This window comes from Hemiscyllium ocellatum, chromosome 1, assembly GCF_020745735.1.
Source record: "Hemiscyllium ocellatum isolate sHemOce1 chromosome 1, sHemOce1.pat.X.cur, whole genome shotgun sequence".
Taxonomy (NCBI): domain Eukaryota; kingdom Metazoa; phylum Chordata; class Chondrichthyes; order Orectolobiformes; family Hemiscylliidae; genus Hemiscyllium; species Hemiscyllium ocellatum.
The window spans coordinates 154,679,282-154,704,416 of record NC_083401.1 but is presented as its reverse complement, the minus strand read 5'-3'; the positions used below and the strand labels follow the sequence as shown (position 1 = coordinate 154,704,416).

Below are 25,135 nucleotides of genomic sequence, written 5' to 3'. Positions count from 1 at the left end.
GATTTACAAGGATGTTGCCAGGACTCAAGGGTCTGAGTTATAGGGAGAGTTTGGAGAAGCTAAGACTTTTTCTTTAGAGCAGAGGAGACTGAGGAGGGACCTTATAAAAGTGTATAAGACCATGAAAGGCATGGATAGGGTGAATGCACTCCGCCTTTTCCCCAGGATTGGGGAATCATTGACTAGGGGACATCAGTTTAGTGTTAGAGGGGAAAGAATAAAAGGGAACCTGAGGGGCAACTTTTTTTTACCCAGCGGGTGTTATGCATACAGAATGAGCTGTCAGCAGAAGTGATTGAGGCTGGTACATTAACAGCATTTAAAAGGGATTTGGACAAATATATGGATAGGAAAGGATTAGAAGGATGTGGGCCAACTGCAGGGAAATGAGGTCAGCGTGGATGGACATTTTGGTCAGCGTGGACCAGTTTGGGTCAAAGGGCCTGTCTGTATGCTGTAGGACTCTCTGGCTCTATGACGCAGTCCTTATGTTATTAGTTCAGACTTGTTAGGATTAACAGGCCTAAGGTTTGTTCGAGAGACTTATGGACCTTTGAAGCAATCTAACTTTTAATGTTTTCCTAAAAATTCGAGAACCTCTGTTTATTGTCAAGTGCTTAGAAACATATTTAAATATCTGGATTGCTTCCAAGAGCCCAGGAATCCCCCGAGTAAACAATTTTACACTTGACAGTGTTTACATAGCTGTGAATGATAGTCTGTCTCAGATTAGGCAGTTGTTTGAAGGCAAGAAATGAAGACGTAGGGATGGCCTTGGTGGGATGTTCAGCATCATTGTTGACATATTGAAGATTGCAAAGAACAAGGCCTCCACTCCAGGGAAGTACTGGATGGTGAAGGGGAATCTAACAGCCGCGTCCCACATCTGTCTTATGAGGAGGTCACAGCAGTTTTCGCTGTGGCATGTCAGAACTGGCAATTCATGAGTTGATCATTGTATCCCATTCCTTTGAGCACATGAGGAGGTATCCATCATGTTCCTCCTCATCTCAGCAGATCCTGTGTGTATGCAGGGCTTGTCCATAGGGGATGGCTGCTTTAGCATGTTTAAGGTTGAAGCTGAAGAAGTGAATTATCATGAGGTTATCCGTGGACCATCATTCACAGCAACCTACCAAGCCTTCAAGAGAGCATCAACCATAGCATCACACAACATTGCCATGGCAACCTCTGCAAGGCATGTTAGATTATCAACATAGATACCACCATCACACGTGGTACGTATTCATTTGGCTAGGTCAATGCTGTCTACCTCATACCTTACAGGAAAGGAATCTCCGAAGGCACATATCGGTGAAACCATGCAGACACTATGACAATAGGTGAACTGACCTATTCAATAGGCAGGAATGTTCCCTCCCAGGTGGGGAACACTTCAGCAGTCAAGGATATTCAGCCTCCAGTCTTTGAGTAAGCATTCTCCAGGCAGCCTTCAAGATACACAACAAAGCACAATCGCCAAACAGAAACTGAGAGCCAAATTGCATATCCATGAGGATGGCCTGAACCATGATCTTGGGTTCATGTCACATAAAATCTTCCTTACTGTTGTTTTGACATAATCACCTTGGTAACTTGTTATTATCTCTCTACCTTAGTTAGTTTTATGTGGAAGAGCCGGTATTGGACTGGCGTGGACAAAGTTAAAAATCACACAACACCAGGTTATAGTCCAACAGGTTTATTTGGAAGCACTAGCTTTCAGAGCATCACTCCTTCATCAGATGGTTGTGGAGTATAAGATTGTAAGATACAGAATTGAAAAGAAGTTCTTTTAAAATAAATTCTGGGATTACATGTTAATGAACCAAAACCTGCAACCCATTCGAAAAGATGAAAGACTGAACAACAATCCAGGTTTGTTCAATATATCATTTCAGTTGCAAGACACTGTAATCCTTTGCCATAAATGCTGTGCCCTACAATCTTATGCTCCACAATCACCTGATGAAGGAGCAGCGATCCAAAAGCTAGTGCTTCCAAATAAACCTGTTGGACTATAACCTGGTGTTGTGTGATTTTTAATTTAGTCAGTTTGTGCAGGTTGGATTACTTGTTACTTTGGTTAGCCCCTCGTCATGCGAATCCTATACCTTATGCTTATTTGGTTTGTCTCTCGCACAACCTTATTTTTGTGTTTTTTTGTAACTATCTCTCTGCCTTAAGAAATCGGGTTATAGGTCATCCCGTCACTTGATATTCAACTGTTGACACTTTACTCACACCGTCTGACACTTTTGATTGCCTGCAAAGACTGTTATTCAGCCTGTCTTATCTTTTGACACTCTTAATTACCTGGAATTACCTCGCCATTATCTCTCTCCATATAAATCCTGAGCCTGTGCACTTCCCTCCCCTTCACCCGATGAAGGAGTGCTCTGAATGTTTGTGATTTAAATAAACCAGTTGGACTATAACCTGGTGCCATGTGACTTTGGCTAATCCAGTACTGCACCAGCATCTCCACACACACAAGGTTAAGCGCAAATAGTTTCCAAGTAATCGTACATTATAAGTATTTAGGCCAATAATGTAAGGTATTGAAAATTTTGTCAGAGCAATATTATGTTTTTCATAATCTATGTGATGCCAAATGAAGTCCTTTTCAAATGACTGACAGTTCATAACTTTAAATTTATCTCAAGGATCAAGCAGTGAAATTGAACTAGTAATCTACAACTTTCTAATGATCAGCAAATCAAATAGGGGAAAATATACATGACCTCTTACAATCAGCAACAAATTGCTTTTTTCAGTTGAAGAGCAAGTATAAAGTCATTCATCAGGGCAAAGAATTTTGTGGCCTTTTGAACCACAAAAGTTATTAAAAGCCTCAGCTTTACTTTACCATTGGTCTCTTCAAAAACCTGTACTGGTCAAATTTTCTGTGTCATTCAATACTTTTTTTTCTCTGCAGGTAATTAATCAAGCCAGTGAGAGTGCAGCCCATCACACTGTTCATACCCAACCAGTTGGAAAACAATTTGACAGGGTAGATGATTTTTTCATTCCATCTACTACGCTCATCATTAATCACATCAGGTAGGTGTGTCATCGAGTCTGTGTCAGTCAAAAAAACCCAAATAACTATCCTATTTTCTCGCACTTGAACCATAGCCTTGTCTGTTTTAAGCCTCAAGTCCACACATCTAAGTATTTCTTAAATGTTATGAGTGTTTCTGCTTCTATCACACTTACAGGCAGTGAGATCTGGATTCCCACCACCATCCAAGTGAAATAAAATCTCACATCCGCATTGAATCTCCTGCCCGTTGTATTGGTATATTCCCACCTTGTGTATTAATATTTAGTATAACCAAGTATAGTGAAGAAAAGTCTGCAGATCTTTGCAAATGTAATTACCAAAATTTGTCAAGAAGTTCCTTTACAAGTTAAGATAGGTGGTGACAGGAAAACTTCAGTGATGCTTTGTCCCAGCGGTTATTCTTGCTGAAGTAGATCACATTTGAAGTGACAGTATTGTAGCAGTGATTCTTTGACAGGGACTACTTTTGAGTGAGCCGGGTGGTGTGAGATCATTCAATTAACCCTGGTATCTCGTTACCATGGCAATGTTTAATTTTACATATCAATTGCAATTAGTATAATGTTGCCTTGAGGTACCAGCCATGAAAAATAGCTTTATAACAATTTTATAGTCACATCTCAGCTTCAGTAAAGTGATAGCAATACACTGCTGACTGATGCTCAGTTCTGCTTCCACCAGGCCCACTTAGCTCCAGGTCTCAATATAACCTTGGTCCATATACGGACAAAAGTGTGAACTCAAGAGCGAAGGTGACAGTGAGCAGCATTGGATCATTTCACTGAGCATGGGCATCAATGAGCCCCGAACCTACTCGAATCAGTAGGCATCCCCAATGTTAGGGGTTATATTGAGCAAAAACATGAAAGTATCTAACATCTTAGTTTCAGAGCATGTCTGGACAGGCTTCTCAGGTAATGAAGCAAGTCCAACCTTTTTCAGCTACCTCATGAATAACCTCCCCTGCATCATAAGCTCAAATTTGGGGATGTTTGCTGATGACAGCTCAATGTTTAGTGCGATCCATGACTCCTCATATACTGAACTAGTTCATGCCTGAGAAGTTGTTCACAGAGGCTGTTCAGTGACTAAGAACATTCAATTGGGCCACACAATGACCACCTCCAACAAAAGGGTTAAGAGAAGTGCATGCAAGCTCCCCCATTGGTCTGACAACAAGAGAAAGCAGATATGTAGGCAAATTTTAGACAAGTAGAAAAATAATAGGCTGGTCATAGTAGAGGATTTCAACTTCTCAAACATATTTAGAGCGTGGAGTTCTTCAATTGCCTCCAGGAGAGTCTTTCAAGCCAGCAATAGAAGACTCTCCAAAAAAGATCATAGAACACAGAATATAGAACTCTAAGCACAGGAATAGGCCCTTCTGTCCACAATGTTGTGACAAACATAGTGGCAAATGTAACTATTTGGTCCCTTTCCTTCCATTCCTTACATATTTGTGTACTTATCTAGAAGTTTTTTTAATGCCATTATCGTATCTGCCTCCTCCATCACACTTGGCAGTGCATTCCAGACTCCTACCACTGCCTTGTAAAAACTTTGCCCCTCACACCTTTCAATTTTCACCTTCTTATCTGAAATGCATGTCCTCTAGTATTAGGCATTTCAACTGTGGGAAAAAAATTCTGACCATCAACTCTATCTGATAATTTCATAGTCTTCTACCAAGTCTCCCCTCAGCCTCTGCCAATCAAGAGAAAATGACTTGAGTTTTTCCAGCATCTCCTTACAGCTCATGCCCTCTAATCCATGTAGCACCCTAGTAAACCTCTTCTGGACCCTCTCCAAAGCCTCCACATCTTTCCTGTAATGTGGCGACCAGAATTGAACACAATACTCTAAATGTGGGCTAACCAAAGTCTTATAAAGCTGCAACATGACATCCTGACTTTTGTACTCAATTCCCTGACCAATAAAGGCATGCATTTTATATACAGAGGAACCTCAATTATCCAAAAGACACAGGTGGCGAGTATTTTGTTTGGATAATTGAATGCCAGATAACAGAGTTTAGCCAAGTATCAGGACCTTGTGATCTTGTCCGGATAATCTGAAATTCGGATAATTGAATGCCGGATAATCAAGGTTCCTCTGTACCTTCTTCTCCATCCTATCTACTTGGTGTAAGTGAGGACTGCAGATGCTGGAGATCAAAGTTGAGTGTGGTGCTGGAAAAGCACAGCAGGTCAAGCAGCATCCGAGGAGCAGGAGAATTGACGTTTCGGGCATAAGCCCTTCGCCAGGAATCGTGCTGATGAAGGACTTATACCTGAAAGATGATTCTCCTACTCCTCGGATGCTGCCTGACCTGCTGTGCTTTTCCAGCACCACACTCTCAATGATCTACTTGGTGTGGCCACCTTCAGGGGAAGCTATGATCTTGAACCCCAAGCTTCTTCTGCACACTAGTGCTGTTCAGAGCCCTGCCATTAACTGTATACCTTTCCTTAACATTTGATCTTCCAAAGGTCAGCACCTCACATTTGCCTGGATTAAACTCCACCTGCCATTTCTCTGCCCATATCTGCAACTGATCCATATCCTGTTGTAGTTTTTGACAACCTTCTACACTATCCATAACTCCGCTGATCTTTGTATTATCTGCAAGCTTACTACCCTATCCATACATATTTTCATTTAAGGTATTTACGTATACCACAAACAGCAGGGGTCCAGAATGGATACCTTTAGAATACCAGTAGTCACTATCATACAGCCTGAAAAACACTCATCCACCACTCCTCCATTGTCTTCGATGGGCAAGCCAATTCTGAATCCACACAGTCAAGTCACAGTGGATCCCATACATCCTAATCTTCTGGGAGCTTGTTGAAAGCCTTTCTAAAATCTGTGTAAATAACGTCCACTGCTCTACGCATCATCAATCATCTTCGTCACCTACTCGAAAAATTCAATCAAGTTAGGAAGACATGATCTGCCCTGCACAAAGCCATACTGACTGTCCCTCATTAGGTCATGCCAAGAATTCTCCCAATAGCTTTCCAAACACAGTGTGAGATTCACTAGTCTAGAGTTTCCTGGATTATCCCTACTTCCCTTCTTGAACGGAGGATCAACATTAGCTAATTGCCAGTCCTCTGGGACCTGTTCAGTGGCTAGCGAGTATGCAAATGTTTTGGTCAAGGGCCAAGCAATCTCCTCTCTTGCCTGTCTCAATAACCTGCGTTAGATACTATCAGGCTCTGGGGATTTTCCACTTGGCTCTTCAAGAAACCCAGCACCTCTTTTTTGTTGATGTCAACATGCTGTAGCGTATTAGCTTGCTCTACACAAATCTCATTATCCTCCACACCCTTCTCCTGGGTGAATACTGATTCAAAGGCTTTCACCCATATCCTCTGTCCCTAAGCACAAGTTCCCGCCTTTATCCTTGAGTGGTCCTACCTTCTCCCTCATTATCCTCTTGTTTTTAATTTACCTGTAGAATACCTTGCAATTCTCTTTAACCCAATTGCCAAAGGTCATTTCATGACTCATTTCTTGCCCTCATAAATTCTTGCTTGATTACTTTCCTTATATTCTTCATGGACCCTGTCCAATTTTAGCTTCCTAAACATTATACTGTAATATGCTTCTTTTTCCCTTTTGGCTAAATTCACAACCTCCCTCATTATCCAAGGGTCCCTTATCTTGCCATCCTTGTCCTTCCTCCTTGCCAGTCCTGAACTCTCATCAGCTGGTCTTTAAACTACTCCCACATGCCAAATGTGGACTTGCCTGAATACAGCTCCTCCCAATTAACATTCCCTAGCTCCTGCCTAATACTGACACAATTTGCCCTCCCCCAATTTAGTACCTTCCCACAAAGTTCTGAAATATCCTTATTCATAGCTAGCTTAAAATGTAAGGAATTGTGATCACTCTTTCCAAAATGATGGCCCACTGAAATGTCACTCAACTGTCCAGGCTCATCAGCCAATATAAGGTTCACTATTGTCCCTCCTTTAACTGGACTAGCCAGTTAACTGTTTCAAGAAATCCCCTTGGATGCACATGACAAATTCTGCCCCCGTAAGCCTTTTGCTGTCAAGGAATCCCAGTCAATATTGGGGAAGTTAAAGTCACCACTATGTCATTCTTTATATTGCACTTTTCCATAATCTGCTGACATATCTGGTCTTCAGCCTCTCGGTGGCTGCTGGGGGACCTATCAGAGTGACTGCACCCATCTTACTTTTGAGTTCTGCCCATCTTGTCTCAATGGATGACTCCTCCAGTATGTCCTCTCTGAATGCAGATGGAACATTCTCCCTGATTTGTAGTGCAGCTCCACCATCTCTTTTACTTTCCTATCTATCTCATTTGAAACAATGAAACCTAGGAACATTGAGCAGCCAGTCTTGCGCCTCTCTCATCAAATCTCTGTCATGGCCGCAACATCATAGTCCCATGGACTGATCCAGGTTCTAAGCTCATCTGCCTTACCTTGCAGTAAACACACTTCAGTTCATTGATACCATCATGTTCATTTACCTGTCTCTGCCTATCTTTTCTTTCTGATTTACTGGTCCTAGCATCTATGTTCCCCTCAATCCCCCTATTGCTGACCTGCTCTAGTTCTAAGACCCCTGCCTCTCTAGTTTAAACCTTCCCCAGTAGCACTAGTGAACCGCCCTGCAAAGATATTGGTTCCCTTCCGGTTTAGCCGCAACCCGTCCTCTTGTACAGGTCATCCCTGCGTTCATCTGTTCTATCTTTCTATTCCTTGCCTGGCTAGCACATGGCACTGGCGGTCACCCTGAGATTACTATCCTTGAGTCCTTACTCCTCAGCCTCTTTTCTCGCTCCCTGTACTCATTCCACAGGACCTCATCCCTCTTGGTGTCCATGTGCACCAACACCTCTGGCTGCTCACCCTCTGCCTTCTGAATTTCTTGCAACCCCTCAGAGACTTCCTAGACCCTGACACCGGGGGGGCAACACACCATCCTCGAGTCTCAAACACGGCCACAGAAATGTCGGTGCCCCTAACTAGCGAGCCTGTGACCACCATCGCTTGCTTGGATCTTGCCCAACCCTGCCCTACAGCAGAGCCGGTTGTGCTACCACAGGCCTGGCTGCTGCTGTTATACTCCCCTGAGAGGTTAGGGACCCTCAACAGTACCTAAAACGGCACACTTGTTAGACAAGGAAATAACCCTGGAAGACTCCTGCAGTATCCTCTCTTGGTGGTCGCTCATCTACCTGACTGAATCTATGGTGTGACCACCTTCCTGTAACTAGAGTCTATCACATCCTCCGTCCCCATATGCTCCCCAGTGTGCCCAACTGCCACTCCAACTGAACAACGTGGTCTGTGAGGAGCTGCAGCTAGTCACATTTCCTGCAAACGCTATCATCGGGAATGCTCGATTAACCCCATTTCTCCCACACCTGGCAGGAGGAGCAACTACTGACCCAACTACCAAGTCCATCCCTTTAAAGATGGAAGAATCTTACTTTTCCTTTACCTTCCTTGCTCAGTGTTCGCTGAAGAGAAAGTGAGGACTGCAGATGCTGGCAAGTCAGAGTTGAAAAGGGTGGTGTTGGCGTCCCAGAGTCGACATTACAGGCATCAGTCCATCATCAGGAATGTGGAGCAGGAAGGGGGAGAAGAGATAAATGGAGGGGTGGAGGGTAGGGCTGGGTGAAGGTAGCTGGGAAGGTGATAGGTGGATGCAGGTAGGGTAATTGTGATAGGTCGGTGCAGAGGGTGGAGCTGATAGGTGAGTAGGAAGATGGATGATTAGGACAAATCAAGAGGGCGGTGCCGTGTTGGAGGTTTGAATCTGGGATGAGGTGGGGGGAGGGGAGATTTGGAAACGAGTGAAGTTGATGTTGATGCCCTGTGCTTGAAGGGTCCCAAGGGAGAAGATGAGGCGTTCGTCCTCCAATTGGCAAGTGGATTTGATTTGGCGGTGAAGGTGGCCCAGGATTTGCACGTCCTTGCAGGAATGGGAGGGGAAGTTGAAATGGCCAGCCAAAGGATGGTGGGGTTGTCTGATGCGTGTGTCCCAGAGATGTTCCCTGAAAAGCTCTGTGAGTTGGTGCCCTGTCTCCCTGATGCAGAGGAGACCACATCGAGAGCAATGGGCACAGCAGGTGAGGTGGGTGCATGTGCAGAAAGATGTCTGCCTGATGTGAAAAGATCTTTTGGGGCCTTGGATGGAGGCGAGGTGGGAGGTTTTACACCTCTTGTGGTGACAAGGTAAGGAGTTGTGTGTGGAGGATGTTGGCTGGTGACACAGCCAGTGCGTTACTGCTATTTTTGAGAACTGATTTCTGAGCTGACTGGCCACACAGCCAACGGATACTGATGGATTTTAGTTCTCATGAATGAGTTGCTTTTTTTATTTAACTGGTGAATTGCAGCCTGTGTGTTACTCTTTTATTTTTTGAAACAAGGACAATGATGATTTTGTGGCAGGGTTCGGTCCTTGCACCACAGTCTTTAGTGTTTCACTTTATGTTTGCATGAGTTTTCACCTATTTTGTTTGGACTGAGCCCCTGTGAGTCAGTTGCATTTTTGCAAATGGGCTGTGTCTCTCTGGGCGGGCCTGGGTTTCTGTGGGTGAACCAGACCTCTGTGGAGACTGAACACCTATATGTATGCTGTAGGTGTGTACTTGCTACCTTCAGAAGTGGACTCTGCCTTTGGGTGCAGGCACTGCCTTTGGGAGTAGACCTGTATTGGAAATGGACTCCGCCTTTTTGATGGTTGGTTGCTTCACTTGCATTTTCTCATGCGTATCCTGGAGTCCGGGAGGCCTTATCAGGAGCCAGAAAGTGAGTAGGTTGTTCCAAAAGCCAGATGATTCATAGGTCATCCCAAAAACCATCACTCCAAAAACCAGAAGGTGGGTAGGCTGTCCCACAAGCTGGAAGGTGAATAGGCCATCCCGAGAGCTGGAAGGTGAATAGGCCGTCCTGAGAGCTGGAAGGTGGGTAGGCTGTCCCACAAGCTGGAAGGTGAGTAGGCCATCCTGAGATCTCGAAGGTGAGTAGGCCGCCCCGAGTGCTGGAAGGTGAGTAGGCCGTCCTAAGAGCTGGAAGGTGAGTTGACCATTTCGAGAGCTGGAAGGTGGGTAAGCCATCCCGAATGCTGGAAGGTGGATAGACCGTCCTGAATGCTGGAAGGTGGATAGACCATCCCGAATGCTGGAAGATGGGTAGGCCATTCCGAGTGCTGGAAGGTGGGTAGGCCGTCCCAAGTGCTAGAAGGTGGATAGACCGTCCCGAATGCTGGAAGGTGGGTAGGCCATCCCGAGTGCTGGAAGGTGAGTAGGCCATCCCGAATGCTGGAAGATGGGTAGGTCATCCGAATGCTGGAAGGTGAGTAGGCCATCCCGAGTGCTGGAAGATGGGTAGGCTGTCCCGAATGCTGGAAGTTGGGTAGAACGTCCTGAGTGCTGGAAGATGGGTAGGCTGTCCCAAATGCTGGAAGGTGGGTAGGCCATCCCGAGTGCTGGAAGGTGAATAGGCCATCCCGAATGCTGGAAGGTGAGTAGGCCATCCCGAATGCTGGAAGGTTAGTATGTCATCCCGAGTGCTGGAAGGTGGGTAGGCCGTCTCGAGAGCTGGAAGGTGAGTGGGCCATCCCAAGAGCTGGAAGGTGAGTAGGCCATCCCGAGAGTTGGTTGGTGAGTAGGCCGGCATGATGATTCAGTAGTTAGCACTGCTGCCTCACAGCGGCAGCGACCCGGTTTCAATTCCAGCCTCGGGCGACTGTGTGGAGTTTGCGCATTCTCCCCGCATCTGCGTGGGTTTCCTCCCACAATATAAAGATGTGTAGGTCAGGTGAACTGGCCATGCTAAATTGCCCATAGTGCTTAAGTCAGAAGGAAATGCGTCTGGTTGGGCTACTCTTTGGAGGGTCGGTGTGGACTTATTGGGCCGAAGGTCCTGTTTCCACATTGCCGGCAATCTAATCTAATCTAGGCCACGCTGAGAGCTGGAAGGTGAGTAGGCTGCCCTGAAATGCTGAAGGTGAGAATATCAAGAACTAAGTGAATATTGTACATTCGGGACAGTTTCAGACTCTGAGTGATAGAGTGTACCAGGAGGTGCAGTTCACTGTCAGTGACTGGAATGCAACCCAAAAAGCTGTGGACAAGCTGATCGAGGAAAGCAAAGCCCTCCAAGTTGTGCTCAGAGCCCTACACCAAGCAGGCAAGGAAACAGAGCCTGTGCTATGGACCATTTGAAATGCCAGCACAAACCTGAAAAATTAAAGTCCCAACTTTCTGCTTAAAGGGGAATATGTGAATGGGACAATCGAATTAGATGGGGACAGCGATTATGGGATAGGCTGGGAGGAAGTGGAAATACGAGCCCATTGACATGCTGTGAGTGGCAATGATTGAGGATTGCCACCTCCTTTTCTGGAGACAGTTGAACCTTTGGTGCCCCTCCCAGGATGTTACTGTGCCCCCCATCAACCTACTGACCACAACCTATCAGGACGACCAGAACAATAACCCAACCCTCATTGCAATTAGCAGTGATAGCAAAAAAGATTCATGGGTGTCCAATTCACCCCAGTATGTTTTTCCACAGCACCAAACACTAGAATGTCCTCCGCAGACTCAACAATGTTGAGGAGGTAACATTAATATCGATGTTCCTGAGTCCTGTGATCGATTCTGCCTTACCCAATCTTTAGAAAATGGGAAGGGGGAGTTACAGGCCATAGAGATGGCAGTCCTAGCTGCTGTAGGATATGGTAAGAGAGACCCCCTGGGAGCATTAAATAACTGGAAGCAGGGAAAGAGAGAACACCCAATTGCATTTGCCAGGTGCCTAGGGATAGAGTACACAGGAAACTTTCACATGAGTCTTCCAAAGGAGTCTTCGGTAACTTAGATTTGATTGTGCTGACACCACAAAACAGGGCAAATTGGACCTGAATGCTAGTCTTGCATCCCACTGAGCTAATGAGGAAAACCTTCGAAAAGTCTGTTTCCACAGACAACACCCACACAGGACTAGTGGGAAGAAGGATGGTTCAGGAGTGGGTGGAAGAGAACTGTATTGCATTCAGTTCTGGTCACTGCATTATAGAAAGGATGTGGAAGCTTTGGAAAAAGTACAGAGGAGATTCAGCAGGATTAGATTAGACTTACAGTGTGGAAACAGGCCCTTCGGCCCAACAAGTCCACACCGACCCGCCGAAGCGCAACCCACCCATACCCCTACATTTACCCCTTACCTAACACTACGGGCAATTTAGCTTGGCCAATTCACCTGACCTGCACATCTTTGGACTGTGGGAGGAAACCGGAGCACCCGGAGGAAACCCACGCAGACACGGGGAGAACGTGCAAACTCCACACAGTCAGTCGCCTAAGTCGGGAATTGAACCTGGGTCTACAGGCGCTGTGAGGCAGCAGTGCTAACCACTGTTGTCTGATATGTAGGGAAGGTCTTACAAGGAAAGACCGAGGGATTGAGGCTGTTTTCATTAGAGAGACGAAGATTGAGAGGTGACTTAATTCAGACATACAGGATAATCAGAGGGTTGGATAGGGTGAACAGTGAGAACCTTTTTCTCCAATGGTGATGGCTAGCACGAGGGGACATAGCTTTAAATTGAGGGGTGATAGATATAAGACAGATGTTAGAGGTAGTTTCTTTACTTAGAGTAGTAGGGGCGTGGAACGCACTGCTTACAACAATAATAGACTCACCAACTTTAAGGGCATTTAATTGGTCATTGGATAAACATATGGATGAAAGTGGAATAATGTAAGTTAGATGATCTTCAGATTGGTTCCACAGGGCTGAAGGGCTTGTACTGCACTGTAATGATCTATGTTCTATGATAGGATAAACGGACAAGATTTTTTATTCCCTGGGGTGGGGGAGTCCAGAACTAGAGGGAATAGGTTCAGAGTGAGAGAGGAAAGATATAAAAGGGATCTAAGAGGCAACTTTTTCACACTGAGGATGGTACGTGTATGGAATGAACTGCCAGAGGAAGTGGTGGAGGCTGGTACAATTGCAACATTTAAAAGGTATCTGGATGGGTATATGAATCAGAAGGGTTTAGAGGGATATGGGTCAACTGTTGACAAATGGGACTAGATAAAGTAGGATAACTGGTGAACATGGACGAGTTGGACCAAAGGGTCTGTTTCCGTGCTGTCCATCTCTATGACTCTATGTATCAAATACTCTGTGAAAGTCCAAATAGAGAACATCCACAGCAGTGCTCTCATCTATTGACTGTGCCACATCATCAAAGAGCTCAGCTAAACTTGTCAGATATGATGTGCCCTTGAGACAGCCATGATGACTGTTGGATGCTACGTTTTGCACTCCTAAATCCCTGAAATGTAGCTTTCTTTCTCTATTTGAATAGTATTCAGTTCCTCTGTTCTTCCTGCCAAAAGGGCATACAAATAGGCAAAAAGAAAGCAGCAGGGGCATTTGGATTTCTGCAACACAGGATTATCTAAGCAGTAAGTAGAGTCAGCTTGCAGGGACCAAACACATTGATTGTAAAAGCAGAAGAGGTTAATTAAGTCAAATGTAGGTCCCTTCCAGTCAGAAATGGCAAGTTACTATGAGGAACAAGGAGATGGAAGACCAATTCAATACATACATTTGTTCTGTCTTCACAAATGAGGACACAAATAAAATCTCCAAAATGTTGAGGAACACAGACATAAACCTCATGAGATAGGATTAAAGGCTGATAAATCCCCAGGGCTCAAAAATACTTAAGGAAGTGGCCAGGTGGTCATCCTTTAAGATTTGATAGACTTACAATCCTTGATTCCCTTCATGATGGGAAATGTGCCTGTCTCAGTCCTGACAACGTTAGTAAACTCTACAGGTCTCTGTGGTACCAGGATGTTGCCTGGTATAGAGGGAAGGTCTTACGAGGAAAGGCTGAGGGGTTGAGGCTGTTTTCATTAGAGAGAAGAAGGTCGAGAGGTGACTTAATTCAGACATATAAGATAATCAGAGGGTCCTTTCATCTGACTTAGTGATTAAGGATACTTCCCTCGTCCCAGACTCTTGCCTCATCAACCATGTCAAGTCCTCAAAGAACGTTATATGTTTCAATACGTTGTCCTCTCATTCTTCTAAACTCCAATGAGTACAGGCCTGACCTAATCAACCTCACTGCATACGAAACTCCCTTGTACCTGGAACCAACCTGTGATAGGGGAAAGCTAGTGAACCTTCTCTGGACTGCGTCCAGAGCCGGAATATCTTTCCTTAGATCAATGGACCAAAACTGTTCACAGTTTTCCAGCTGTGGTCTGTCTTGTATAGTTTTATCTAGATCTCCGTAAGGATTCAGGCCTTCAAGATTTAGGCCACGTCTGCTGTTTAACAAGTCGTGTGATTTCAGGGAGCCTTGCAAATATTAGGACTTGCTTGGAGCTCCACAGCTTACAGGCCACATATCTGTCAGCAGAAATCTGAGTGTTGCAGCTCACAATTTGTTGTTGAGAATCTGATGAAGGCAAATTCAGGAGTCACTTTGAAAAGGTAATTAGATAATTACAAAGAAATAACAATTGCAGCGTTACAGGAAGGAGAGATAGGACAAGCTAATTTGCCTCGTCCTGCCTTGTAATCATCCTTTCACCCTAGTGAGTATTTCTTAATAAAGCATATCAGGCTGAATAATAGAACATAATTTATTTTTCTTATTTCCATTGTTATTGCAACTCAGAAAAAACAACAAAGTCACATTCCCTTCCCAGGATTTGTGTGTTTTTGAAAATGAAGTAGCATCTGTTTCTTAACCCCTGAATTAATGGACAATTTGAATGATCAGCAGCATGCTTTTCACAAGTTTAGATAAAAAGGATTTGCATGTTCACCCCAAAAGTCGAATACAACATCACTGCCTCTGTCATTCTATCTCACACATATAATGTAAACACAGTTAGAGAGAACCGTGCAAGTTATTGACAAAAGAATAATTCATAATTGACATGATTGGCTTGTCTAAAGATAAATGAAGCAGGCCTGGGGAAGAAGAGGTTTTTCACTCCTTAAGTGTATCCTGGATGGAACCAGAGGCCACCTGATCATACTTCAGAATTGTTGCAGTATCCCCTCAAAGAGCTAGATTTACAATAGGTTGCAAAGCGAAGCTTTTTTAGTCTCATCACCAGGAAGTTAGTTTTCTGTTAGCGAGACCTGGACATTGTGGACTGTGGTGTTTGAAATTTAAGGATGCCATCAATTGCAAACCACAATCTGAGGATTTTATTTCTTAATTATTTTAACATGGTTCATCATTGACCTTTTACCATGTACAACATCTGTGGCTAGCGAGGTAATGCTTTACATGTTTCAATCATTATGCACATGTGGATGACACTTTCCTGATGTGCTAGTCTATGCCTTTGTTATTTTTCTATTTTAAGTAGTTATATCTAATATTTATTCAACTTTGGAAGAATGGCACATAATCAATGCTACTCTCTGTACCTTTATTTATAGGTTTGGATTTATTCTTCACAAAGGTGAACCAGCCCTTCACAAAATTGATCTTGAAACAATGACATATGTGAAGACCATCAGTTTGAAAGACTATAATTGTGTCCCACAGTCACTCGCTTACACTCATCTTGGTGGATATTATTTTGTTCATTGCAGTGCAGGCATTAGAGGAGCAACTGAACCACAAATCATAGTTGACAGTGTCACTGATTCTGTGATAGGCTACAATGGTGATATATCAGGTGTTCCTTATATTTCTCCAGACGGACATTACTTGGTCAGTGTAGATGGTCAAAGGGGTCTCATGAGAGTTCAGTACATCACCATCCAAGGGGAAATCCGAGAATCCTTTGAGATACGCACCAACCTGCATATTTCGGATACCACATTTCAGCCTTCTTTCACTGAAGCCAATCAGTACAATATCTTCGCCAGCTCCAGTGTGCAAACCAATGTGCTCGTTGTGGAGCTCTCCACAGGGAAAGTAAAGATGGTGAAGAACCTAAAAGAACCCATGAAGACAGAAGAGTGGCCGTGGAACAGTAAAAACCGAGTGATTATGGCCAGTGACTTGTTTGGCCAGTATCTCATGACACCTTCAAAAGAATCTTTGTTTATTCTGGATGGAAGGCTTAGTAAATTAAACTGTGAGATCACTGAGGTGGAGAAAGGGAACACAATAATTTGGGTTGGTGAAGCATAAAGATTACTTTTTTAAAGATTCCTGATACAGAGTTTTCCATTGCTCTTAAGCTGCAACTTGGGTGGAAACAACTCAGTTTTATCCACTCTATAACATTCACAATTAAATGTAAAACAAATTTGCAATTATGAAGACCAGGAACTTTCAACTGATATAGCACGCTAATGACATTAATTGGAATTTCCTAATTTCTTAGTGCTGTTACCCAAGAGGTTGCAAATGTTACCTTAACTTGTACAAGAAGGTATTTTTTTCTTTATAGCTACAAAAGGGTTTAGCGACATAGAATCTAAAAGCTGCAAGGAATTATAATAAAACCCACTTGTCCATTTCTGTTTTTGCTTTTATGACTGACTTTTGCTTATGGGTTCCAAAATCAAAAGTTTTCCTCATTAACCTTTCAAATTCCCAGAATTATTTGTGCCTTGAACAGATTAATTCCCAGGAAGAGGGTTAATTGTTAACCATTGTGGTTTAACCCATTTTGGTTGCATAATTGTTAGTCACATGAGGAAAAGCTGCTCAGAACTAAGCATCTACAATGCCAAAATTCATGTCATAAGTGGGTCCAAGTAATTCATAATAATAATAATAGTTGTAAAAGTAATGAGCCTTCAATATTAGTTTATTATGCATAGAAAGAAGCAACCAATCTCTTCCTCAGCAGAAGTACTGATACTAAACCAGCCTACGTCAAATTATTAACTCCTGTTGCACAATATTATAGGACTCAGTCAATCAACTGTAGATAAATATGGCAAGTTATGCAGTGCTCCAGTAAAGTCCATTAATATTTTTAGATTTCCTGAGTTACTCTGGATTGTCTTCCTATTCAATAAGTTATGTTTTGTGAACAGGACTTTAGACCCATGATTATGGGATATAGCAGTTGCTAGGCTCTGTGAATGTCAGCATTTAGTTGGGAAAATATGGTGTGTAGGAAGAATCTCTGCTCCTTGACAGCTAATGGATATTTATTTTGTAGTGACTAAAATTTTCTCTTGTTTTAACAGTAATGTTGTGGTCATCAACAACGTGGCATATCTCTTTGGCACACACCTGTCTGTCAAACATAGATTGTTCTGTGTAATAATTTCTGAATGTTGTATATGTAGAAATCTACTTGACATTGGAGGCAAATAAAGATTTTACATTTTGCCATCTCAGTATGAATCTCTGAAAATGTAAGGGAATATTGGAAATGTTTCTGAAAATATTTTTGTATGCATTTTAAGGACTCAAATTATTGATATTGATCCACAGTAACTCTCAAGCCCAAACATAGACTGTCCATGTTGTTATTGGAGGATCTCCATATTGGGCATAGTTACATCACAGCGCCAGAGACCCAGGTTCAATTCCACTCTTGGGTGACTGTCTGGGTGGGGTTTGCACATTCTCCCTGTGTCTGCATGGGTTTTCCAGCTGGTGGTCCAGTTTTCACCAGCCCAAAGATGTGTCAGTTAGATGGATTGGCCATGCTAAATTACCCATGATGTTCAGGGATGTGTAGGTTAGGTGTTTTAGCCATGGGAGATGTAGAGTTACAGGGAGAGAGTCAAGGGCTGTGTCAGGGTGAGATACTGTTTGGAGGATATATGTGGACTTGTTGGGCCAAATGGCCTGTTTCACACTGTAGAGATTCCATGGAATCTCTTGTTTTATCAGTGAGACTTTGCAGCAGAAAACAAATTTATCCACATAATTTCCAGCGAGTGTAGCACCTGAGTGCATAGAAATTCCAGGGAGAGCTCCAAGGACATTCCCAGTCACTATTTCCAGAATTGAAAATTTAAGGACTAGCTTTCAGAAATTAGCATAGTCATGTTAGACATTATCATCTCAATGTCAGGATAATGGTCTTCCACTGTATCAAACAGTTCCAGAACTACTTCATCTCCAGTTGAAAAATTTCAACTCAACTATCGGATAAATCTAACAATCACATTGAATAATGCCACCTGGTTATTGGGCTCTCTGTTATGAGATGAATCTTTCCTACCCAATAATTTTACGCACCTAAGTTAAATCTTCCCTATCCTTTTCTGTTATTCTTCAACAACAACAGCTTTGGTACAAGATATGACTCCAAAATGTAGGTTGTTTTCCCTTGATTCCAATTGACAGGAAGAGAAATCAAAGAATAAATAAGGAAGTTGAAGGTAAATTATTAGAGACTATGTTTGATCAAAGGTTTGAGAAAAAAAACAAGAAAATGTGGAAGTTAAATTTTTAGTTCAGAGAAATTGGCTATGTTACAACAGGAAGATGAAAAACTAAAGCAAAAACCATACATAGACAAAGAATCTGAGTGTATCCCAGAATGTTACTATCTTAAAAATGATGTCTTTCTGAGAATATGGAGACTATCATGCATTCAGGTGGACGAGAATTGGCTACAATTTCATCAAGTTGCAATACCAGTGAATTATTGAAAGAGGTGTTGAGGGTCGTGTATGAATAAGCAAGTAGGCAGTCATTTGGGAGTAAGGAAAATTCAAACCAAAATACAAAAATATTTTTATTGGCCTGGACAGCATGAGGGGAAACTCAAAACCTTAGACAGTGATAAAACCAGCATCCTTAATACCTATTCCTACACTTGAGGAACCTGTTACAATTGATTGGATAGAACCTCTACCTAAAACAAAATGTGGGAGTGAAAAGTTTTTACAATGGCTGCCTTTAATGGCACCATCTCAGGCACAAGTACCTAGGTACAAATCTTAGAGAGTAAAAAAAAAGTGTTGTTACAAAATAAAAATGAATGTAGATTAGCATGAAACAGCGAAAAATTCCAGAATGATAATAAGTGAGCAAAAATACTTAAGTTCCAGTCCGTGCTTGCAAGCGCCAGAGCAGGAACCATGCTACCTTCACGTGCTGGCATCCATCCAGCACTCAGTCCACTGCCACACCAGGAATTGCCCGTGCTTGCTTTGTTCCACAGTGGGACCTGGCCTGTGCTCACTGCGTTCTGCTGTTGGTGCTCAGCCTGCTCGCTCCATTCCACTGCAAGCCCATGGCCCGCTCACTCCACTCAGCCGCAGGACACGAACCCATCGCTCCGTTCCACCACAGAACACAGCCTGTTCATTCCACTCCTCAACAGCACTCTCCAGGTAGGGTGGGTGGTGAGGGAGGGGGGCGGGGGAGAAAAGAAAAGCTACAAAAGGAAAGCAAAAGGAGACTATGTTACTGGTTACAAAGAGAGTGAAGAAACAAATTCACAACATTCTGCGTTGTACATTCCTCAAACTAAATTGGGCATTGGAGAAGTTCTCAAAAATTGGGATAAATTACCATGAATAGAAGATTGGTGAACTAACAGAAAGCAAAGAGTGGGGATAAATAAGTGTTTTTTCTTGTTGGTTATCACTGGCCAGAGCTGTGCCTCAGAAATCAGTCATGGAACCACAATTGTTTACAATTTATATGGATGATTAAGAGTTAGGGATCTAGTATAGCATGTCAGATGAGAGTAGGATAAGGAGTAGAACAAAACATGCAGAGATACAAAGTAAGTGGGTGGGAAGGAGTCTGGCAGATGGAGTACAATGTTGGCAAATGTGAGATAGGAATAACAGCAAGGTGGTTTATTATGTAAATGATAAAGGATTGCAGCGTGCCTCTGTGCAGACGATGCCCTTGTGCATGAATCACAGAAAATTGGTTTGCAGGTGCAGCAGGAGATTAAGAAGGCAGATTGTGAGAGGGATGGAGTTTAAAAATATGGAGGTTATGCTGAAGTTGCATAGGGTACTAGTGAGGCTGCAACTGAAGCACTGTGTACAGTTTTAGTCTCCTTACTTAGAAAGGATAGCCTGGCACTGAAGTGGGTGCAGAGGAGATTCACTGGATTGATGCCAGAGCTGAGAGAGTTAGCTTATGAGGAGAGGTTGTGTAGACAGGGACTATATTTATTGGTATTTATAAAACTGGGGGTCGAATCTTAGAGGCACAGAATTATGAAGGGAATAGATAAGATAGAAGCAGGTGAAGCTAGAACTAAGGGGCACAGCCTCAAAATAAGGAGAAGCAGATTTAAGACTGAGTTGAGGAGGAACTTCTTCACCCAAAGAGTTGTGAATCTGTGGAATTTCCTGCCCAGAGAAGCAGTTGAGGCTACCTCATTGATTGATTGTTTTTAAGGCAAAGGTAGTGTTTTGAACAGTAAAAGAACTGTGGGCGGCACGGTGGCACAGTGGTTAGCACTGCTGCCTCACAGCGCCTGTAGACCCGGGTTCAATTCCCGACTCAGGCGACTGACTGTGTGGAGTTTGCACGTTCTCCCCGTGTCTGCGTGGGTTTCCTCCGGGTGCTCCGATTTCCTCCCACAGTCACAAAGATGTGCGGGTCAGGTGAATTGGCCAAGCTAAATTGCCCGTAGTGTTAGGTAAGGGGTAAATGTAGGGGTATGGGTGGGTTGCGCTTCGGCGGGTCGGTGTGGACTTGTTGGGCCGAAGGGCCTGTTTCCACACTGTAAGTCTAATCTAAAGTCTAATCTAAACTAAGGTTTAGGGTGAGTGGGAGCTATAAGGTCACTCCTCAGCCTTCAACGTTCCAGGGAAAACAGCCCCAGCCTGTTCAGCCACTCTCTATAGCCAATGAAATGATTAGCCATGAACTTATTGAATGTCAGATCAGGCTCGATGAGCCAGATGGCCTACCCCTGTTGCTGATGTTCACATGCTTCTTATAGAGTCATAGATATGTACAGCATGGAAACAGACCCTTCAGTCCAACTTGTCCAGGCTGACCAGATATCCGAACCCAATCTAGTCCCACCTGCCAGCACCCGGCCCATATCCCTCCAAACCTTTGTAATCATATACCATCCAAATGGCTCTTAAATGTTGCATGGCTAGTTATCCCTGTATTCCATGAGATCTAACCTTGCTAATTAGTCTCCCATGTGGAACCTTGTCAAATGCCTTACTGAAGTCCATATAGTTCACATCTACTGCCCTGCCCTCATCAATCCTCTTTTTTACTTCTTCAAAAAGCTCAATCAAGTTTGTGAGGCATGATTTCCCACGCACAAAGCCATGTTAACGATCCAGAATTAGTCCTTGCCTTTCCAAATACATATACATCCTGTCCCTCAGGATTCCCTCCAACAACTTGCCCACCACTAAGGTAAGACTCACCAGTCTATAGTTCCTTGGCTTGTCTTTACCACCCTTCTTAAACAGTGGCACCACGTTTGCCAACCTCCAGTCTTCCGACACCTCACCTGTGACTATCGATGATATAAATATCTCAGCAAGAGGCCCAGCAATCACTTCTCTGGCTTCCCACATAGTTCGCGGATACACTTGATCAGGTCTTGGGGATTTATCCACCTTTAATCATTTCAAAGCATCCAGTACTTCCTCCTCTGTAATCTGGACATTTTGCAAGATGTCACCATCTATTTCCCTACAGACGATATCTTCCATATCCTTTTCCACAGTAAATACTGATGCAAAATATTCATTTAGTATCTCCCCCATTTTTTGTGGCTCCACACAAAGGCTGCCTTGCTGATCTTTGAGGGGCCCTATTCTCTCCCTAGTTACCCTTTTGTCCTTAATATATTTGTAAAAACCCTTTGGATTCTCCTTAATTCTATTTGCCAAAGCTATCTCATGTCCCCGTTTTGCCCTCCTGATTTCCCTCTTAAGTATATTCCTACTTCCTTTGTACTCTTCTAAGGATTCACTCGATCTATCCTGTCTATACCTGACATATGCTTCCTTCTTTTTCTTAACCAAATCCTCAATTTCTTTAGTCATCCAGCATTCCCAAGACTTACTAGCCTTCCCTTTCACCATACTTTCTCTGGATTCTTTTTATCTCATTTCTGAAGGCTTCCCATTTTCCAGCCGTCCCTTTACCTGCGAACATCTGACTCCAATCAGCTTTTGAAAGTTCTTGCCTAATATTATCAAAACTGGCCTTTCTTCAAATTAGAACTTCAACTTTTAGATCTAGTCTATCCTTTTCCATCACTATTTTAAAACAAATAGAATTATGGTAGCTGGCCCCAAAGTGCTCCCCCACTGACACCTCAGTCACCTGCCCTGCCTTATTTCCCAAAGAGTAGGTCAAGCTTTGCTGCCTTCTCTAGTAGGTACATCCACATACTGAATCAGAAAATTGTCTTGTACGCAATTAAGAAATTCCTCTCCATCTAAACCTTTAACACTATGGCAGTCCCAGTTGATGTTTGGAAAGTTAAAATCCCCTACCGTAACTACCCTATTATTCTTACAGATAGCTGAGATCTCCTTACAAGTTTGTTTTCAATTAATACAGTCCCAATAAGGTGATCATCCCTTTCTTATTTCTCCGTTCCACCCAAATAACTTCCCTGGATGTATTTCTGGGAATATCCTCCCTCAGCACAGCTGTAATGCTATCCCTTTTCAAAAATGCCACTCCCCCTCATCTCTTGCCTCCCTTTCTATCCTTCCTGTAGCATTTGTATCCTGGAACATTAAGCTGCCAGTCCTGCCCATCCTGAGCCATGTTTCTGTAATTGCTGATATCCCAGTCCCATGTTCCTAACCATGCCCTGAGTTTATCTGCCTTCCCTGTTAGGCCCTTTTCATTGAAATGAATGCAGTTTAATTTATTAGTCCTACCTTGTCCCTGCCTGCCCTGACTGTTTGACTCACTTCTGTTCTCAGCTGTACCCGTCTCAGATTAATCTCTTTCCTCACTATCTCCCTGGGTCCCACCCCCACCCTCCCTCCTACTAGTTTAAATCCTCCCAAGCAGTTCTAGCAAATTTCTCTGTCAGTATATTAGTCCCCTTCCAATTTAGGTACAATCCGTCCTTCTTGTACAGGTCACCTCTACCCCAAAAGAGATTCCAATGATCCAAAAATGTAAATCCTTCTCCCATATACCAGCTCCTCAGCCATGCATTCATCTGCTCTATCCTTCTCTTCCTGCCCTCACTAGCTCGTAGCACTGGGAGTAATCCAGATATTATTACTCTCGAGGACCTCCTTTTTAAATGTCTGCCTAACTCTCTGTAATCTCCCTTCAGAATCTCAATCTTTTCCCTTCCAATGTTGTTGGTTCCAATGTGGACAATGACCTCCTGCTGGCCCCTCTCCCCCGTGAGAACATTCTGCACCCTCTCTGAGACATCCTTGATCCTGGCACCAGGGAAACAACACACCATTCTGCTTTTTCTCTGCTGGCCACAGAAATGTCTGTCTGTTCTTCTGACTACAGAATCTCCTAACACAATTGATCTCTTGGAAGCCGACGTACCCCTCATTGCATTAGAGCCAATCTCGATACCAGAAACTTGGCTGTTCGTGCTACGTTCCCCTGAGAATCCATCATCCTCTACATTTTCCAAAACTGCCTACCTGTTTGAAATGGGTATATCCACAAAAGAGGAGAAAGTGAGGACTGCAGATGCTGGAGATCAGAGCTGAAAATGTGTTGCTGGAAAAGCGCAGCAGGTCAGGCAGCATCCAAACAGCAGGAGAATCGACCTTTCGGGTATGAGCTCTTCCTGAAGAAGGGCTCATGCCCGAAACGTCAATTCTCCTGCTCTTTGGATGTTGCCTGACCTGTTGCGCTTTTCCATATCCACAAAAGACTCCTGCACTAGCTGCCTACCTCTCTTACCCTTCCTGGATTTAACCCGTCTATGTGACTGGATGTGAGACTTTCCCCCCTTCCTATAACTGCCATCCATCACATACTGTTGCTGTTGCAAATTCCTCATCGCTTCTATCTGTCTCTCCAACCGATCCACTCGATCTGATAAGATTCGCATCCAACAGCATTTATGGCAGATATAATCCGCAGTAACCCTTAAACTCTCTTTAAACTCTCACATCTAACAAGAAGTGCATATCACGGCAAAGGCCATTTTTGCTCCTTCACAATCTACAGACCCAGAAAAAACACCACCCTATTCCTTTACAAACACTGCCCCTGGTTAAGTTAATAGTTACGGCTTATATTTTAAGTTTAATCAAGAGACTTATTTCCAAAAACATATAATCAAGAAAGAATCCACTATACTCAATGCTGCAGCCTTTCTCTTGGACAGACTTGAAACGATTAACTTAGCTGATTCTGTGTTGTGAACTTCGCCCAACAGTTCCTCCAAGATTAGTTGTGAATATCACTGTTTGTTAATTTTCCCAGATGCACTCCGACCGGACTCAGTTGACTCAGAAAGTTGAGAGTGGGCAGTAAATACTGACAGCAACACCCTCCCCACAAAACATTAAAACAAGGCTTTAATTAAATAAAACATGAACACGCAAATCTATCGACAGAGTACCTCCCGAAGTAAAATGTTAGAAGTCTCCAATTTACTCTGGAGTAAGAAATGGACAAACTTCAACATATCAGAGTGGGGGAAGAATTTCCACTTAGGTAATACACCCCAGGGAAAACACATGTTCAGGAATAGAGATATAAATAATCAGGAGCCACGTATCATGGGATGATAAACATAGAAACATAGAAGGTAGGAGCAGGAGGAGAACATTGAGCTCTTCGTTCATCTTCAGTCATGGCTGATCATCCAACTCAAGAGCCTAATCCTGCTTTGTCCCCATAACCTTTGATCCCAGTCATCCCAAGTGCTATGTCTAGGCATCTCTTGAATACATTCAATGTTTTGGCAACAACTACTTCCTGTGGGAATGATAAAGAGATTGAGGTGGAAATCCTACCAACATTGGTTTTCTCCAACAGGTATACTAAGGTCAATATCTGAAGACAAAAAAAGAGCCAAGGAGAAGATAGCCAAACTGCAGAAAGGGGCACCACAGCCGCCCAGGGTGGGGGAAGATCAGAATAGGAACATAGTTGTAAAGGGGACTTGATGATCAAGAGGATAGATAAATCC

At 43.4% G+C, this 25,135-nt stretch overlaps 1 protein-coding gene across 2 annotated transcripts in view; it reads left to right on the top strand.

The window, feature by feature from the left end:
• The window catches only part of fstl5 (follistatin-like 5), a 532,169-nt gene that overhangs the window by 462,325 nt on the left and 44,709 nt on the right, over positions 1–25,135 (top strand). The window contains exons 13-14 of one of the 2 annotated variants that reach the window (XM_060832822.1): positions 2,939–3,063; positions 15,558–17,389. In XM_060832822.1, coding sequence (XP_060688805.1) covers positions 2,939–3,063; positions 15,558–16,260 — 828 coding nt within the window. In that variant the 3' untranslated portion in view covers positions 16,261–17,389. Of the gene's footprint in view, positions 1–2,938; positions 3,064–15,557; positions 17,390–25,135 lie in introns of those variants that run through there. The other variant, XM_060832827.1, reaches the window with a different exon arrangement.